This window comes from Temnothorax americanus, unplaced genomic scaffold (assembly GCF_048541705.1).
Source record: "Temnothorax americanus isolate GAGA-0224 unplaced genomic scaffold, ASM4854170v1 Scaffold25, whole genome shotgun sequence".
NCBI lineage: Eukaryota > Metazoa > Arthropoda > Insecta > Hymenoptera > Formicidae > Temnothorax > Temnothorax americanus.
Window position 1 is genome coordinate 2,571,855 of NW_027509391.1, and position 16,962 is coordinate 2,588,816.

At 38.5% G+C, this 16,962-nt stretch overlaps 3 protein-coding genes across 3 annotated transcripts; 1 reads left to right on the top strand and 2 right to left on the bottom strand.

The window, feature by feature from the left end:
- Positions 1-391: 391 nt before the first annotated feature.
- LOC143898930 (sorting nexin-25) lies at positions 392-4,339 on the bottom strand. Its single transcript, XM_077408732.1, has 11 exons — positions 3,923-4,339; positions 3,534-3,844; positions 3,289-3,458; positions 2,814-3,208; positions 2,314-2,737; positions 1,883-2,187; positions 1,553-1,810; positions 1,347-1,483; positions 1,040-1,279; positions 585-867; positions 392-487 (listed from the first exon to the last, which is right to left on the bottom strand). Exons 1-11 carry the CDS (start codon positions 4,157-4,159, stop codon positions 416-418), a joined length of 2,832 nt encoding a protein of 943 aa, XP_077264858.1. The 5' UTR covers positions 4,160-4,339; the 3' UTR covers positions 392-415.
- Positions 4,340-6,783: 2,444 nt separating this feature from the next.
- On the top strand, positions 6,784-10,792 carry LOC143899043 (lipase 3). Its single transcript, XM_077408988.1, has 8 exons — positions 6,784-7,442; positions 8,000-8,207; positions 8,319-8,433; positions 8,744-8,987; positions 9,070-9,228; positions 9,315-9,402; positions 9,513-9,658; positions 9,823-10,792. Exons 1-8 carry the CDS (start codon positions 7,329-7,331, stop codon positions 9,976-9,978), a joined length of 1,230 nt encoding a protein of 409 aa, XP_077265114.1. The 5' UTR covers positions 6,784-7,328; the 3' UTR covers positions 9,979-10,792.
- On the bottom strand, positions 10,041-16,948 carry LOC143899045 (uncharacterized). Its single transcript, XM_077408991.1, has one exon. It carries the CDS (start codon positions 16,946-16,948, stop codon positions 16,604-16,606), a length of 345 nt encoding a protein of 114 aa, XP_077265117.1. The 3' UTR covers positions 10,041-16,603.
- Positions 16,949-16,962: the final 14 nt, after the last annotated feature.

The window sequence follows — 16,962 nt, forward strand, 5'->3', positions numbered from 1 at the left end:
TTGTAAATATACAGCGATATATATTCGTATCAATTTTGCGGTAACTATAAAGTGCTTTAAGTTATTACTCGTTTGTCGTAAATATTATGTGATATAGGCAATATTCGAACTAATTTTGCGAGATGCGCACTATGATATATATCCATTTGTTATGTTTCTCGCAAAAACATTTCGATTGTAAAGAAATGATATATTTATAGGAATGTTTGTTAATAAAGCGTGTAGTTTATTGTATGTTATCCGCGTTAGAAGCATGTACGTATGTACGTATCTTTCTCAATGTTGGCCATATACTCGCAATCGCTATTTACTTTTGGATCTATAATTTCATTGCGCGTTTGGAAATTACATAGTGTAAGATCCGCTAAAAGGAATGAAACGGGGTTGCGTATTCATTGTATATCACATTGATACTTTATTTCGCTAAGGAACATTGTTTATGTTGCAGTTCTGGAAATACTTCGTACATTAATACTTCAAATATATCCTGTAAAAAGAGGAATCAGTAAAAAAAAGTGTAAAAAGATCTCTATATATATATATGCACACTTCGAAATGAAACGATTACAAGTAGATTGACTCACGTAAAATAGCTGTTTATTCAGATTCACGTTCTGCAGGGAATCGAAAACTTTAATCGCGCCACGTTGAGCACTTTGCGCTCCCACTAGATTCGTCAATACTTCAGGTACATTGTTAAGAAATTGCCTGCGCGCCTCGCCTCGCGTCTTCAACTTTTCCTCGTCGGTGCGAAGAACTGTCTCGGACACGAGCTGCCCGTTCGGCCACCACGATCTCGTAAACAGTTGGATGTAATAATGGAGCATTGGCTCAGAAAACACCCATGCAACGGTATCTCTGATTTGTCTGCAAATCAATGATATATTAATCTCATGTTTAAAAATATCTCTATTGTCTTATTAAATTATAAAATATTAAAAAATTGAAATGGATAGCTATTTATACAAAATAAAGTAAAGAGAAAGAAATTCTAAAAATGTCATAAGGCGAATAAAGTTTTGCACACGCGATATTTTACCTATTTATAGTACGTCCGTAAGTAATTTGTACGAAGGTGATGAGAGACCGTCTAAGCCAACGAAATACTCCTCTTAAATCGAAAACTTCTCCGAGAAGCGTGTACAACGGTTCCGCGATCGCATCCTTGGTGGCATTCAGATAGGTGTCTGTGCCGGTACGGCCCGTCTCGCTATCGTCCAATAACAACGAATAATCCTCTTCATCTTCTTTGTCGCGTACCTCGTTGCTACCGACAGATCTGTCATGGAGATTTACAGAGTCAGCAAATAGATCAATGGTTATGCGACGAAATTAGTGACGCGTACGTTTTGAATAACGTGGACAAAGAAAAGCGAGATTTCTTGGGACATGGCGCCACCACGGCTTTAAGGTGCTCCGAGCTTGGACTGAGAAAGGCATACAATGCCTCACTTTGATTAAGCCTCTCGTCCTCCAAGACAAACTGTAAGAATTGATAGATAAGGTGAACAGCGTTAATAAAACAATCCAGATCCACATTCAAAGGACATACATTTAAATATTTTTGTATCTGCATCTTGGCTTTGTCGAGAGTGCTCTTGTCGGATTTTCCGAAAAACTTCAAAGGCTGCGACGGTAAGTCCAGGCTTTTAACGTTAGAACACAACTGACGTAATTTCCTGTGAAGATCTTGAAAGTCCTGCAGTTTTCTCAACACCACCCATCCGCTGGATATGCTTTCATCATTGTCGTCATCCTCCGCCATGTGGACAACCAGTACAAATTGCGGAGGATCCCCGTTATCGGGCATCTATTCAATAAGAAAAATCATAAGGAAACCCTTCTGTAAATATATCTAAAGAAAAATTTCACACTGTGTTACCTCTGCGCTCTGTACATCGGCTCTCCAATGACCTAGATGTTCGGCCCATATTTCCGTATGATTTAAATGCGCCTCCAACTGTCGCTTTTCACCTTGCAGCCATTCGACCTCTTTTGCCAATATACTGAGCACTTTGCTTTCGGGCTTGAGAGAGGATTTAAGCGCCTGCAATGCCTGCATCTTATTGTTCAATTTTTCGTGCAGCTGATCCAGTTTGCTACGAGCGTAATTTGATCGTTCACCGACGAGCAAGGTCGAGGATTCTGACAATGTGCCGTCAACGATCTCGCGGTCTTCAACTAAACCTGCACCACAAAATTTTATAAATATATCGTTCGCAATATATAAAATCATGTTTCTGAATTATTCAATACCCAGTTAAAATTAAAATAATTTTTCGCTAAATAAAATCTAATTTAATGTATACCGACCTTCCGCTCTTTCATTGAGCAATGCCTCCTGCATGGTTTTATATTGCTCGCTAACGAGAAACGACGAATAATACTTTTCCTGAAGCGTCCTAACGACGTCGTCTTGGACCTCGTAGAACACACTGGGTCCCGTATCGCCGAGCAAAAAGGCCTCCATCCGCTTTCGTACGTTTTTATCCACCTTGATCTCGGCGGTGGGTGATCTGATGTAAGTGTAAAAAATCTCGGCTCCCAATTGATGCCAACTGGATCGTTCTGCGCCGCGTAATTCTTGTACCGCCGCCCAATAACCGATCAATCCTTGACTAGCGACCTGTTCCAGAAACTGAGACAGATATCGTCGACCGGTCACGTTATCCAGACACGCTTGCAGCGGAAGTATCCTGCCTTCCATGATCTCAGCAGCGTCGCAGATTTCTGTATCCTGAAAGATATGATTACAAAGTATTGTCGCGTCACGCGTAATTCGCGTGAAGGATAGTTTTTTTTTTCTACGCAACCTGGCGAGGATATCCATCCCATCCCAACGTCTGCATGTGACACTCGCACGTATTTTTAGCGTATGTCAGTTGGCTGATGTACCTCTTCAATTTTCTCGCGCGAATGGCATCGGAGTTGCCGAGCGCGTTATTTTCAAGATCCAAACCTTGGGCTCGTTTCACGTTTTGCACCGTGGTGGCTTGCATAATCTCGGTAACGATATTATATCTGATATGTCTGAGAACCTCTAGGTCCCTGGTGCTCTTGACCATACGAATAAAATCCTCGAATGATTCCGCGTATTCGTACGTTTTCCTGTGCATCGCTTCGGCGAGCTGCTGTTGATCGATGTACGTCAGGATCTTCTGGTTGATGTAATCGGGATCCGTGATTAAATCTATTGCCGGTTTTAAGACTGAAATGAATAAGAATAACATAAGTAAAGTTCTTTAATTAAAATCACGTATCTCCGTGAAGAAATGACAATCTGTTTACTTTTGCACGTGAGAATTTCTCTTAAGAGAAACTTTACTGGAGAAAGGGAGTAACTGCGCGGTAACAAAAACAGGATGCAAAGTTCGCTGATCTTCCTTAAATATTCCAGCTCGGCGACGGGCGACATCAAATGTGCGGACAAAATAAATACGGGGTCTTCTCCCTCCGACCTAAATGCGACAAATAAATCAGGTTGCTTCTCGCCCTGTTCTTCGATACACCAGCCATTGAAAAGAGACGCTTACGAAGCTGCTTGAGCTATCCTGATCTTCTCGAAGTGAAAGGTGAGCTTATTCACTATATTGCAGACCACTAATTTAGTGTGATCGACGCGCGACAAGCGATCGTGCAGGCTCTGTATCGCGCCCCACACATCCTGCTTCATATTATCTATCAGCTGTTCCGAGCCGAAAGCCAGATCGTTCAGCCAATAGCCGACGAAGTCCTGAAAAATCAAATCCAGGAGATTCTGCAGGGCGCCGTCCACCAGACGAGTGAAGACAACGGGGTAACGCGTGTGTTTTCTACTGCTGGCCGACTTGGGCTCGTATCCTTTCTGAAAGGTCGACAATCAGTCGAGCGAACGATGATAAACAGTGTTACAACGATACATTATGGCTTTGCGCCACCGTACCATTAACACGCTATGGAAGGCGTCCAGCTCTGCGACAGTTCTAACTGTGCCAGAACCAGTCTGGTGCTTGGGCGACAAGGCTATGTTGATCAGTATCATGATTAACGGGCCGACAAGCAAACAGGAACAAGTTAATACAATGTAGAGGCAACAACACTGGATGCAGGTCCAGCCCATAACGATTCCCAGGCTCACAACGGCCAACGACGTAACGCAAATGACAACGGGGGTAACCATGATTCTTTCTGACGAAGCGACGAGACGCGGCGAGACGACGGTGCTTATATCGGCGGGCGTATACCCTCAATAACGCTCTTTAATCTCGCCGCGCTGATAATGCACAACAACACCGAGGGCCTCGCCATTTTTAAATACCCAGCGTTTCGCACTTATGCGCTCCGAAACTCCGAATGCTCCGCGTTGCGCCGAGGCTACGGTCATCTCGCGACGAAACCGAGGAACTATAGAAGGCGTTTAATTGGTCCCCTTCAGAGAATCCATGGATAAGGGTGACTACGATTAATTTAATCGGCAATAATTAGCTTTCTTTCAAGATATCTGTTATTACTTGATATTATTAAGTAATAATTAGTACTAAAATATTAATATGGAAAGATATTATTAATTTTTCTTGTTCAATAGATTGATCAGAAAATTTATCTAAATTATGTAGTTAGAAACTTAATTTGCTTTAGACTGTTAATTCTTTTTAATTTTTCGTTGTTCGACACGAGAGAAAAGATTAAATCAGAAATAAAATTATATAGTTAGAAATTTTGTTTCTATATAGCTATTCTACTGATTGAACTATAAAAATCGTCGATTAAGTTTTTCAATTCTTAATTATTACAATTAAAAGGCTGTAAAATTCTTTGTAAAAATTTCCGCCAGTTTCAGCTCAAAGTGCTGAAAAATGAAAAAAGGAAGTTAGATAAGAAAATGTATATGGAGATTAAATATTTAAATAACTCATATATCAGACAAAGTAATAATGAAATTTTTTCAGATTTTTCCTGGCCAACACACACACACATCTTTGTAAAAATCTGAATAAATATGAAAAAATCCGCGCAATTTATCAGAAATTTTTATACATAGTTACTGAAATTCCTCATCCAATTTTTTCTGAAAATTTTAACTCATTTTTTCATAATTTTTCATAAATCTAAAACATGAGAAAATCTCAGAAAATTTCTGAGAAAGTTGAGTAATTGTTTTTGCCAATTTTTTTTACTCTAATAAGTTATGCGACTTTTAATTTATTATGAATATTTTATCATATATCTCGCAACGAGAAATATATTTTATTAAAATAATTTAGTGACACGCGCAATTATTCGACGGCTTTTGTTGGACGATTGACAAATCATAGAGAGACAGGGATTTGCGCGATGACATCGCGCGGATTTTACGCTTGCTCAATCCCCGAGATTAGCCCGACACCGCGCGTACTCCCCTTTTATCGGAAACGGTAAAAGAAAGAGCCGGGGCGCGCGGTGTAAAAATCTCTTTCCACCCAATTTCTTCCGCGAGGTTATTAGAGTCGCGGGGGACTGACGCAATCGACCTTGCGTCGCGTCACAACGGCCTAGTTGTGAACAGCCGCTTTCGTAATACGCACGCCGAAGATAAGGAGATCGGCCGATTCGGTGAAGTGCCGCGTGTTTACCTTCAAAACGTGAGCATTAAAATCGCGCATGCTCCAGTTAACGCGGTGGCGGGCGAGCCGCGGATGTCCTCCGCGCATCTAGATGCTTATATTTGATCGTATACCAAAACTGAAATAATTATATTAATATTATCTTTTAAGAACAAATTATTCCTATACTACGCTTACGCGAGCGTTACTTCCTGTAGTAACTTATTACGATAATTTCTTCGCGTAAATAGGATTTTGTAGTAACTTACGATAATTTACTCCGCGTAAGTTACTACAGAAGTAACGCTCGCGCGCGTAAACGTATAGTACTCTACTTATTAATTAAGATTCTTGCTTAACTCTACATTCCAAACTCAATTAGGTTTTATGTTACAATTATTATTAAAATCATCTCGCAGTAATGAGACGATTATAACGTTCCTTTTGTTTTTCAAATTTGATCAGAAGATGTCAAACTTCTGAATTAATAACAATTGTTCACTTCTGTCGAAGCTTTCATGAGGAATTGAAATTGACTTGCTAATTATACAATTTCGCGTTACGATTGCATAATTTTACTCATTAAAGCGCGCTCGCGAACTTTTTTAAATCAAATCCCATTCAAATTTTCCGCTATTTTATCTCCCGCGTATCATGCGCTCCTAATATCGCGAACTTAGCTCTTGAAATCTGAATTCGCGACTCATTTCGGTTTGATTGTCCCCCCCCCTCCTCGGGCGGGAATTTCGAATCGGACAATCGTCCGATCGACCTCCTTGGCGACTCCTGTTCTCCTGTTAACTTCGACGATTTTTCGAAGGTATCGAGAACACGTGTTTCCAGGTCTCGCCTAACCTCTTGTGCAATTTTTTGGAATGAGAGACGTGTTTACGTAAATACGGAGATATTTCAGCACATATATTGTACAAAATAAAATGATACAGCGTGATACATATTATATATTATAGAATAATACGTATTAGAATATATTTATTTTATATTTTAACCTAAAACGTTTTATATTGTTGTGATATCTGTTATTCCTATATTTTTAAATTATTATCGCATTTTTTTCACATCTCAATCTTAGTTTACCTGCAATGTCATTTTACATATTCACGGAACTCAATATAATTTCTCGCTTCTATTGGCGGCTTTGGTAAAAGATTGAAATAAAAGGATCTAGATGAGTCAAATAACGCAAAGGACAGCTATACATATACGTTAAATCAAATACGCTCCACGAATCTCTTCGGATAAATTTTTCAGGTGTTTCAAAAGATCTAAATCTTATCGAATGTATGAGATTATCTGATGGCATTTAAATGTTTAAGAATCTTCTGACGTGACATTTTTACTTTTTGGCTTTTAAATGTTTATCGTTTGATATTTTAGCGTTTTGAGCCGGCAATCTGCGGCAATTTTCTCAAGGAATCGAAACCTCTTCTCGACACATGCGAAGTCTCTCGACCTTGGAAGACATTCGTCGTCCGCGCGATCGGCGAAGCTCGGGAAAATCGCATCCGTCCACTAATTTAACGTGCGAAGTCACTTTCCATTCTCCAATGGTCACAGGGCCTCGGAGGTTCCTCGACCGAGGGTCGCGAATGCGAAGGATGGAAGCGAGCGAGCAGACATCGCGGCGTTATCGCGCGGCGTGGATCTCCTGCGCGTCGCGCCCGCGATACCGTATAAAATGTCGACGTGAGGGAGATTCTCGGCTCTTTGTTAGACGTACGTCGCCGCGCCGCGTTGTTGACGCCGACGATGGATCGACGACGCCGGATCTTCGTCGCGACGATCGTCCTGAGCTGCTGCTGCTTCTCGCTGGCGAACGCGTTCGTCAAGCCCGACGACAATCCCGACATCGGGCTCACGACGGTGAGTGCGTCGCGCTCATCCTTTACGACCTTCTTCGCGCAGGCATGATCGTTGTGACATTAATGAAGCGCGCCGCAAGAATGGATCTTGAATCTTAAAGACAGCTTGCGCAATTACCCACTCTTCTTATTTCGTCGCGTTTATCTTGGCATTTTATAGATGCGTTCTTGGAGATAAAAAAATAACGAGAGTAAATAATGCTCAAGAGAGCGACGCACGTCTCTTGGAGGATCTTTTCGATCGTTTTCTGAAATCCCACTCTTGTTGAAATTCTTATTGACTGTCTAATTGATGCGCGAGCGAAGTAAAAGCGGAGGAGTTTAATTGATGTCAACAATTCGCCGTTCAACAAATGAACATAGTATGTTGTCGAACGGCGAATTGTTGACATCAATTAAACTCCTCCGCTTTTACTTCGCGCGCATCAATTAGACAGTCAATATATAAGAATTTCAACAAGAGTGGGATTTCAAAAAACGATCGAGAGATCCTCCAAGAGACGTGTCGCTCTCTTGAGCATTATTTACTCTCGTTCCTTTCCTTTATGTGTCGAACAGCCGGAACTGGTGACGAAATATGGATATCCCTTGAAGATTCACGATATCGTTGCGAAGGACGGCTACACTCTTCAGCTGCATCGAATACCGCGCGGTCGGGACGACGAGGAGGAAGCGAAATTCAGGATAAGAACACCGATACTCTTGGTGCACGGTCTAGCGGGTAGTTCTGCCGATTGGGTCCTTATGGGTCCTGGAAAGTCCTTAGGTAGATCCTCACTTAGTTTTAGAGCTGTGAGAAATGGCACTGGTATCACACAGTGTAAAGCTTATTATGACATTCGCTCGATAAGGTAATAAAACAAAGGTCTTCTTTTAGCGTACATATTAGCAGATGCGGGTTACGATGTGTGGCTTGGAAATAACCGGGGCAACGTTTACTCGAGAAACCACACTTGGTTGTCGCTGACAGATCGAGCTTTCTGGGATTTCAGGTAGCTGAAATGCTATAAAGGGCTGGTGGCAATTTCATTCGTGAATACCAGAAGAATGTTTAATCACATAAAACTCGCTGCACTATATATAGCTACGATGTTCGTGACGTTTAGCTTTATCTTTTATAGTTCAAGTGAGAAATCTGATATTAGATATCTAATCGAACTAGAAAATAATGTTAAATAATGTAAAAGTCACACACACAAGTTGTACTTTTATACTTTTTTAAGAAATATTTTTTCAATACAAAATTTAAGATTTAAAAAATTAAAAATAAGGAAGATTATTGCAAACTTGTATATATTTCAGTTACCACGAACTTGGTATCTACGATCTTCCCGCGATGATCGATTACGTTTTACACGCGACGGGACACGAGAGGATCTATTATGTCGGTCATTCGGAAGGTACAACGCAGTTTTTCGTGATGGCGTCAGAAAAGCCCGAGTACAATTCGAAAATCATTCTGATGATCGGCCTGGCGCCCGCAGCCTACAGCGGTAACATTCGCGGACCGATCAAGAAACTCGCCAAATTGACGTACTTCGGCGTGGTGAGAGATTCGTTCATCGAAGCATTCGATCGATCGCAAGATTGAATTCGCGCGACGACGATCCCTTTTATTTCTTTTACAGTGGGTCGGCGAGACTTTCGGCTATCCAGAATTCCGCTCGCGGACCGAATGGGGAAAATTCGTGTCGAACCTATTCTGCCAGAGAGGGGCGTCCACGCAAGTCATTTGCAGCAATATCCTGTTTCTCATCACCGGATTCAGTCGTGCGGAATTAAACACGGTAAGAGTAAATAACGTGTTCGATTCACTGTAACGCTTCTTTCTCTTCATTTCGTGTTATTGATCGATCTTCCTTCGTTGCGATAGGACTACCTGACGGTTATCATAGGCCACGTGCCCGCTGGAGCTTCTTGGAAACAACTCGTGCATTATGGTCAAGGATATATTAATCCAGGTAACATCATAACATAATTGTACAAAGAGAAGAAAAATATAAATATGCTGAGACGTGCTACATTATATAATGCTGAATAATCTGAGTAAACTTTAAAAAATGTGTTTCAGGATTTTTTAGACAATATGACTACGGTAGCGTCGACAAAAATCTGCGGATATACAATTCAACGACGCCGCCGGACTATCAATTGGAAAGAATCACAGCGCCGATCGTTCTTTTCAGTAGCGATAACGATTGGCTAGCAACCACGAAGGTATGCCAAATTGGAAAATGTTATTTTTATAAAAATTGAATTTGATTTAATCAAATTTTGTAGAAACTTGTCTTAAATGTTAAAATTTCTCTCTTTCTAAAGTTTATATATTAAAATTCGTTAAAATTAATCATCCTTTCTCTGTGATTAAATTCTCATTTTAGGACGTAGAACTCTTGTCTGCGAGACTCAATAACCTCGTGTTCCATTACAAGACTCCTGTTAGCGCCAACTTCAATCATTACGATTTCATATGGGGAAAGTCTTGTGTGCAAATGGTGTCACGGCCTATTCTGCAACTGCTGGCCCAATATCAATAACATCACCTTTTTTGGGCTAAGAAAAAGAGGATACTTTTTTCCGACAGAAAGTTACAAGTGCGTATAATGAATCGATCTAATTTATTGTTGTTATATTATTAGTATTATCATCATATAATACGTTGCGTTTACATATATAGTCTATACTTGGTTAATTTCACTCCCGCTGCGTCAGAGATGCAGCGTTGCATCAAGTTCACTGCGTCACTAAACGTAAAGTGACTTCGCTCACTTCTCATCTCGATTATAATGTCGCCCTATGTACATTTATACAAACTCCATCGTAATCATATTGCGATCACTGCGTAAGAAACTACATTCGCGATTACAATTCATCGCGATCGCATCCAGCCGTCGGTCGGTATAATTACAAACCTATACTCCTTTTCCTTTAATCGCACTTGAGCATCGCCCGGGAAGATATCTTATCCGCTTTCAAAATTGTCCTATCGAAGCGTAACATGTCTATCTCGAAAGAAATAGACGTCGAACAGAATTTTCGCTTCTCGCGGCTGATGCTTTTAAGCGATCGATCCTGATTTATTTCACTATACACGCGTAATTAGTTATAACGTAGCCTATGCTAACTTACACTTTAATCGTTTAGCATAATTTCTTAAAGTTACCCATGCGGGAATATGAACGAGCCAGTTTGCGAGTTTCATGATGAAATACGAAATGATAAATTTGGATGACTAAAATCGCTCTGATACTTTATGCAAAGTTTAAATAAATTTGGAATCGAAAATGTGCTTCAATCTGTCCCTTTTTATTTTAATCCCATGATATTTGGATCGGTATGAAAAGTGAATTAGTCACGCTGAAAAATCGCTCGCAGAACTGGCCCTGTATAATGTAGATGTAATAATAATGTACATAGTTGTATGTCGCATGATATGTATTAGTTTATGTTAGAATAGATCGGATGGATAGATCGGGAAGCTTCCCGCGTGATTCGTATGAAAATTTATGAATCGCCTACGATCGTGTGGCGAAGCCCCATTTATTACAACAGGCGAATAAACAGGACTTCACCGCGTCGAGGCACGCGCATCGTTACGCCTGCATGATTGTATGCCGATGAAAAATTGCGCCATAAACCATAATCGATACTTGAGCTCATGTGTTGGCCACTCGAGGTTCACCTAAAACGATATATCTATCTTTCGCAATAAAAACACACTTGATTACAATTTAGTTTCTATAAAAATTCGACAACACATAAATCTCCGATAACACTACCGTAATAACTATAAAATGTACCGATATAATCGAGTAATCGTTTATCCGGTTCGGCAATACGATTCCTCTGAGGTCGTGTGTCGCCTCAAGTGTCGCAACAATTATAATTTGACATTTTTATTTTAACGAGATTAATTTCACGATATAGAATTTGCAAACGTCAAGGCTACATATCTTAATAGATACAATAGAATTAAAACTAACGTGTACCTCTTCTCCACCACCACACGAAATTGACATCTTCGATTGAAAAAAAAAGTGAATTACTTTCGTACAAAGCAGGATAAAAAGTTTTTGGAATCTTTTAGATGTACCGCTGTTTTTAGAACATCTTCTAATCTTGCTAATAAATTCTTTTAACAGATATCGCTCTTAAAGTGCAAGTGAAACAGAAATATAAATCATTGATATACAAAAGGCAAAAGATATTACGTTAAAAAAAAAAAACGAAAAATAGAATAGTCTCCTTGATAAAAAGAATTATGCTTTTTTATGCATGAAAAGCAAGCAAAGCAATGTCGCGTTTTTGTGGTGGAGCGAAAGGTAACTGATTAATTCCTTTGCACATAGGGATTGGTTTTATTCATAACACTTTAAAGGAACAGAATCACATATCCTCGTGGATCCACGGAGATATAATCGTGGCTACAGTCATGGGGGAGGTAGCCCGTCATGCGTTCGCATGGATGCACACAGAATGCATTTGAGAAGCAATATAATATTCCCGTCCGGAAAACGCAAGTCAAGCCTTATAAAAATACTATCAACGGCAATATATATGTATAATAACGTATACAATTTTAAATATACTCGGCAATTACTCAGTAATAATTATGAGGCCATCGTTAATACGTCGATAACATACGCGCGGCACTTTGTCGTCGTGGACGAGGGAAGGCACGCGTACAATCGATTCTCGTTAATTCTGCGAAACGAGACACACTTAATTAATGTCCGCCCACTCCGTTGAGACATTTCTCCCTGGCCTGTCTGCGAGGACAGAATGCACCTTGTTAATTTATATTCTCATTTAGATCGTGTAACAAATCCTAAAGTATAAGCGTCCCTTCTGCTTTTTGATATCTTGTACTCTATAACAATTAAATGCAACCACTCGTCAATTTTTTATCTCTATAAATATTATATATATAACTTTAATTATAATAATCATCTTTTACTGTATCGTTCTTTTCAACATTGAAATAAAAACAGTCTCAATATCGCCGAGTTACAAGCAGAAATAATACGTTAGAATTATGTATAGAATTTTAATATATTTTCTTCAGCGAAGATAATACATATATATGTATATACGTTAAAATATTTTCTTTCAATGAAGTTACGTCCATAAAATACGATCAAGCAATATTGTACTTGCAATATAAATATAGAACACGTGTATTGCAATCGAATGTGAATTAATTAATTCGGAGCAAAGTATGTAAAGCAAAGATAAGAAACGTGAATATGGAAGATTTATTAGAAAGAAGGCAGATCGTATAGATTACGTTCACTATAAATTCACATAATCATACGATAGACTAACTGAGCATTAGGAGTGATGCGTGTTCGAAATTATTGTACTATAAATGTCACTGTCGGTTTTCATAGTTAATTAATATATTACAAATACCTACAGCTCCGATATATATATATTTTCTCGTAAACTTTTCTGTTATATTATATCAGTACACGTACCTGTATTTTTTTGACGCTATGTACATGCATAAATATATTATATACACGTTAAGTACGCATAGCGGTACGTTCTAAGAAAATAATCAAGAGAACGATAAAGAAAACTGTCATTTTTACGCATTTTATATTGCATAATGAGAAATTATAACGTTGTATCAAAGAAAGATTAGGATAAGAATCCGAAAATCACGCTATGCGGTACTACAGAAAAATTTTATCATTATCTTAGAATTCCAATGTGTATATTCAAAACCATTATTTAAATTGATAAACGGCAAAGAAGAACAAAATGAAAAGCCTGGAAAGTCTCAATTCCTGGAAAGTCTGTAAAAATTAGATCTGAAAGAATGTATCACCCAATAAATCTGACGTTAATCAGTAATAAATTCTTACTCATAAAACGTTGGCCTAATTCTTTTTTTCTTCCTTCTTTCATGCACACGCGCATGATATATAAAAAGATCGCACATACCAGGAAGTACGAAGATGATTGACTCTCTTTTATACTACTCTCCTAAATTTATATTTCACACAATATCTGCTCGCGTGGATCTGATTCCTTCCCCGTACTTTCGGAACGTATTTGGGATATCCGAGGCTCGGATGTGCAGAAAATCCGCATAACTTCTCTCTCGACGACATATTGGATTCAATTAAATTGAGTAGCTCTAACTTAAATGTATATATATATATGTATAATACGCGTATATCTCTTTATGAAATACGTATCTCTTCATTCGTTTAAGTATCCGAGATCCTCGGGTATCCGAATATAAATAGCTATATAACATTTCATAAATTCCTACAACAAAAAGCATACAAATACGTGGAAAGTTTCACAATCAATGATGATAAAGTCTAAACGATGCAAGTCTCGGTACTCTTTCCTAGGACTCGCTCTGTATGGTCGTTTAAAAAGAATATAAAATACGATACAAAGTATGGAATATATATTCCATGCGATTCTGCATCACTGTGCCGCATATTAAACTTGTAAACGGACCTCGGTATGACGCGCAATCAATTGATCACAGGTGATACAACAACACTTGTGTTTTTCCATATCCTTCCGTTGTCCAACGATATCGATTGTTGCGAAAAACACCGTGCTCCGTTCGTGGAAAGACAATATTCGCGCCAGAAGATATAGAGATTTTTAACAATACTTAAGCAGCTCTTAAATAATTAACTGCAGTATATGGTGCCGAAAATTAACAGCATGTGAATATATATATATATATATATATATATATATATATATATATCATTGCCATATACCATATACCGTAACATACTGTTCAATACCATCAGCGTTAAGGATCTCCTTATTTAGAATACTTTTATAGTTATCTCCCCTGCATTCGTCGTCCGACTCGTCCCTATAAAAAATAGCGGATCGCCGTAGTTTATATAAAATAATAGCAGCCTTTACAACAATTAAGTTTACAGCGGATAACACGATATTCAATTCATTCGCTATGTTACAATAGGAATTCATGTATGAAGTTTTCTATGTATACCACACGTTCTTACGGAAAAAGATAACGAACACAAAGATAAAATAGTGTAGTTCGTCGCTAAAAAAAAAAATCACGTGAGTTTTGCAACGCGTACCGTTCGATTCGATTAATAGCGTTTTTCACTGGCAGAACTGGTGCGCACTCAGTGCACATTAAAGCCGTTGTACACCGATAGTCTCTAATATTTAAAGTAAAATGCAAATATTTTGACTGATAAAATACTCAGTACATATTTTACCAAATAGTGCAATAAAGAATATTGAGGATTTCATGATTTAACCCGATTATATTAAACATACACTTTACGTTGGTTTGTGTACGACGGCTTTAATGTGCACTGAGTGCGCACCGGCTCTGCCAGTGAAAAACGCTATAAGATGTTGAGTGTTGGCACCATATTCTCTCTAACGCAAGTTACACGATACTATCTTCTTTATATAAACGTCACCGCATTTACGTCGGGCAGAGTATCGTGTAACATCGATTTTTTTCCCCTTTTTTTTAGGATAGCTCTAATATCGGAACTAAGTTATTTTACCGTACTCGCATTCGTTCGAGAGAAGCCGGAGAGAACTATGAGATTTAATTACATCTCTCTTTTACGTGATGTGAATTTAATATATACTTTTCGTCTCGTTAATACTTTTTCGTGTGACACCCCTACATTAAATACTTTTCACATTTACGATAACTCCACATATCGATCTTCGCAGTTGTCACTCTGTGAAAATATTTTCTTTTAACGTTTTCTAGCAGTCGTCGTTATAATCACCGGAACAAAAACCCATGCGCAGTAATTCTAATACATACAATGTATTATCGTCTACGTATAATTTAATTTCGCGTTTCGCCGTAACGTAAAACGTCTTTTATTTAATATTCAATTCTCTTACTCGTTAACTCTTTACGGGTCATATATTAATCTAGCAAAATGTCCCACGCGGCTCTCAGGCTCAATACTTCTACGGTTAATACTTGTGACGTAATACGCTTCGAAATTTGTTTGCGATTAGTTTAAAATAAAGTTAGAGCGGACACTGCACGTGTTATTCATTAGAATTTATAAATATCCAGGGAATACTGTGCACGATGATCTCTATGTAACTTTAACAATAAGAAGGTAAACTAGTCTTTAGTACTCCAACTGTCCAGTTGTAAGTTTACTCGACATTACTTTGAAAAACTATAAAAATTGTCCCTAATCACGCTATAGGAAATCGGTATACTCTCTCACACTTGGACGAAGAGTACACTATCAGATAAACGTGTAAATACAACTAACTGTTGCGGAGTAAAAAATATTTCCAGAATACGTTCCTACAAGTAAAAAACCACGTTCCCATAGAAAATTATTGTTACTGCGTATTATCCTAACAGCGAGTACAATTTCTCAATGAGAAAAGAAATGCTTGAAATTCACAACTGTTGCTACAATACGCGATGGTCGTAGGACCATCGATTTAATAGGAATGTCCGTATAAAAGCAATGTCTCGATATAATTACTATCTGCATTATCTTTTATTCGCGAGTTTCAGTGAAAATGTACATGTAAGAGCTATTCAACGAAAAAGAGAAGAGGCTATTACTACGCGTTTGGTATTATGACTTTTCCACAATGTAACTAATCTATAAACTCATAATATTGTTTGGAATGATCATACAGTGTTAGAATATGTTTGACCTTTTTTTTAATTATAGTAGAGAAAGGAATGATTATAATCACGTAATACTTTGGAAATATCAATCCGCTGCGCAAAAGAAACGGTACTGTAAAAGTACCTACAAGATTGATCAAAAGCACTCAGGTACGTTTTCACCTTTAGTTTACCAACTAAAGGCTGCGGAAAGTAACGTTACCCATCAACATGTCTATTCGCAGCACCATGTGTGAAAGAGAACAGTTAACTTAACGATAGATATGTGTGTGTGTGTGTGTGTGTATATATATATATATATATATATATATATATATATATATATACTATATATATTTAATTGTAAGTTGAATTAAATATTTTCCGTATTTTTTAATACTATGTAACTACACGGGACGTTTATGTCCGACGATATTGTAGGTCTCGAGCTATTTCTACAAAAATGCATATCGAGTAATCGAATCGGAGGCAACCTTATTTTCTTTAAAAAAGAAAGCTCGGATCGAGCTTTAATTTAATGGAAGGCAAAATATCTGTTTCAGGAGACCTTTCCGCGGATTCTCATCCTCCATATCATCATAGTCGTTCTCATCGTAATTGCTAACGATCGCGTTATTATTGCCTGGGCTGTAAGCAGACCGGCGTTGTTTAGAACGAGAGAGCACCGGGCTTTCGTATCGGAAGGGGAAGGGCGGCGACAGCCGATGATGCTCGTTATAATTATTGTCGTTCTCATTCTCCTCCGAGTACGTCATTAGAAATACGTTATTGTGATAACCTTGATTGCTTGAGCCGACAACGGGGAATAGGGGATCGATACGAAGTTTCGCGAGTCTGTCTTGCAACTCGTACATGTAGCACTGCTGCA

Coding starts and splice junctions, on each gene's coding strand:
- LOC143898930 (XM_077408732.1), bottom strand. CDS start 4,159: ATGGTTACCCCCGTTGTCATTTGCGTTACGTCGTTGGCCGTTGTGAGC. Junction 3,845..3,922: donor CCTTCCATAGCGTGTTAATG/GTACGGTGGCGC, acceptor TCGACCTTTCAG/AAAGGATACGAGCCCAAGTC. Junction 488..584: donor TGAATAAACAGCTATTTTAC/GTGAGTCAATCT, acceptor CTCTTTTTACAG/GATATATTTGAAGTATTAAT.
- LOC143899043 (XM_077408988.1), top strand. CDS start 7,329: ATGGATCGACGACGCCGGATCTTCGTCGCGACGATCGTCCTGAGCTGC. Junction 7,443..7,999: donor CCGACATCGGGCTCACGACG/GTGAGTGCGTCG, acceptor TGTGTCGAACAG/CCGGAACTGGTGACGAAATA. Junction 8,988..9,069: donor AATTGACGTACTTCGGCGTG/GTGAGAGATTCG, acceptor TTTCTTTTACAG/TGGGTCGGCGAGACTTTCGG.
- LOC143899045 (XM_077408991.1), bottom strand. CDS start 16,948: ATGTACGAGTTGCAAGACAGACTCGCGAAACTTCGTATCGATCCCCTA.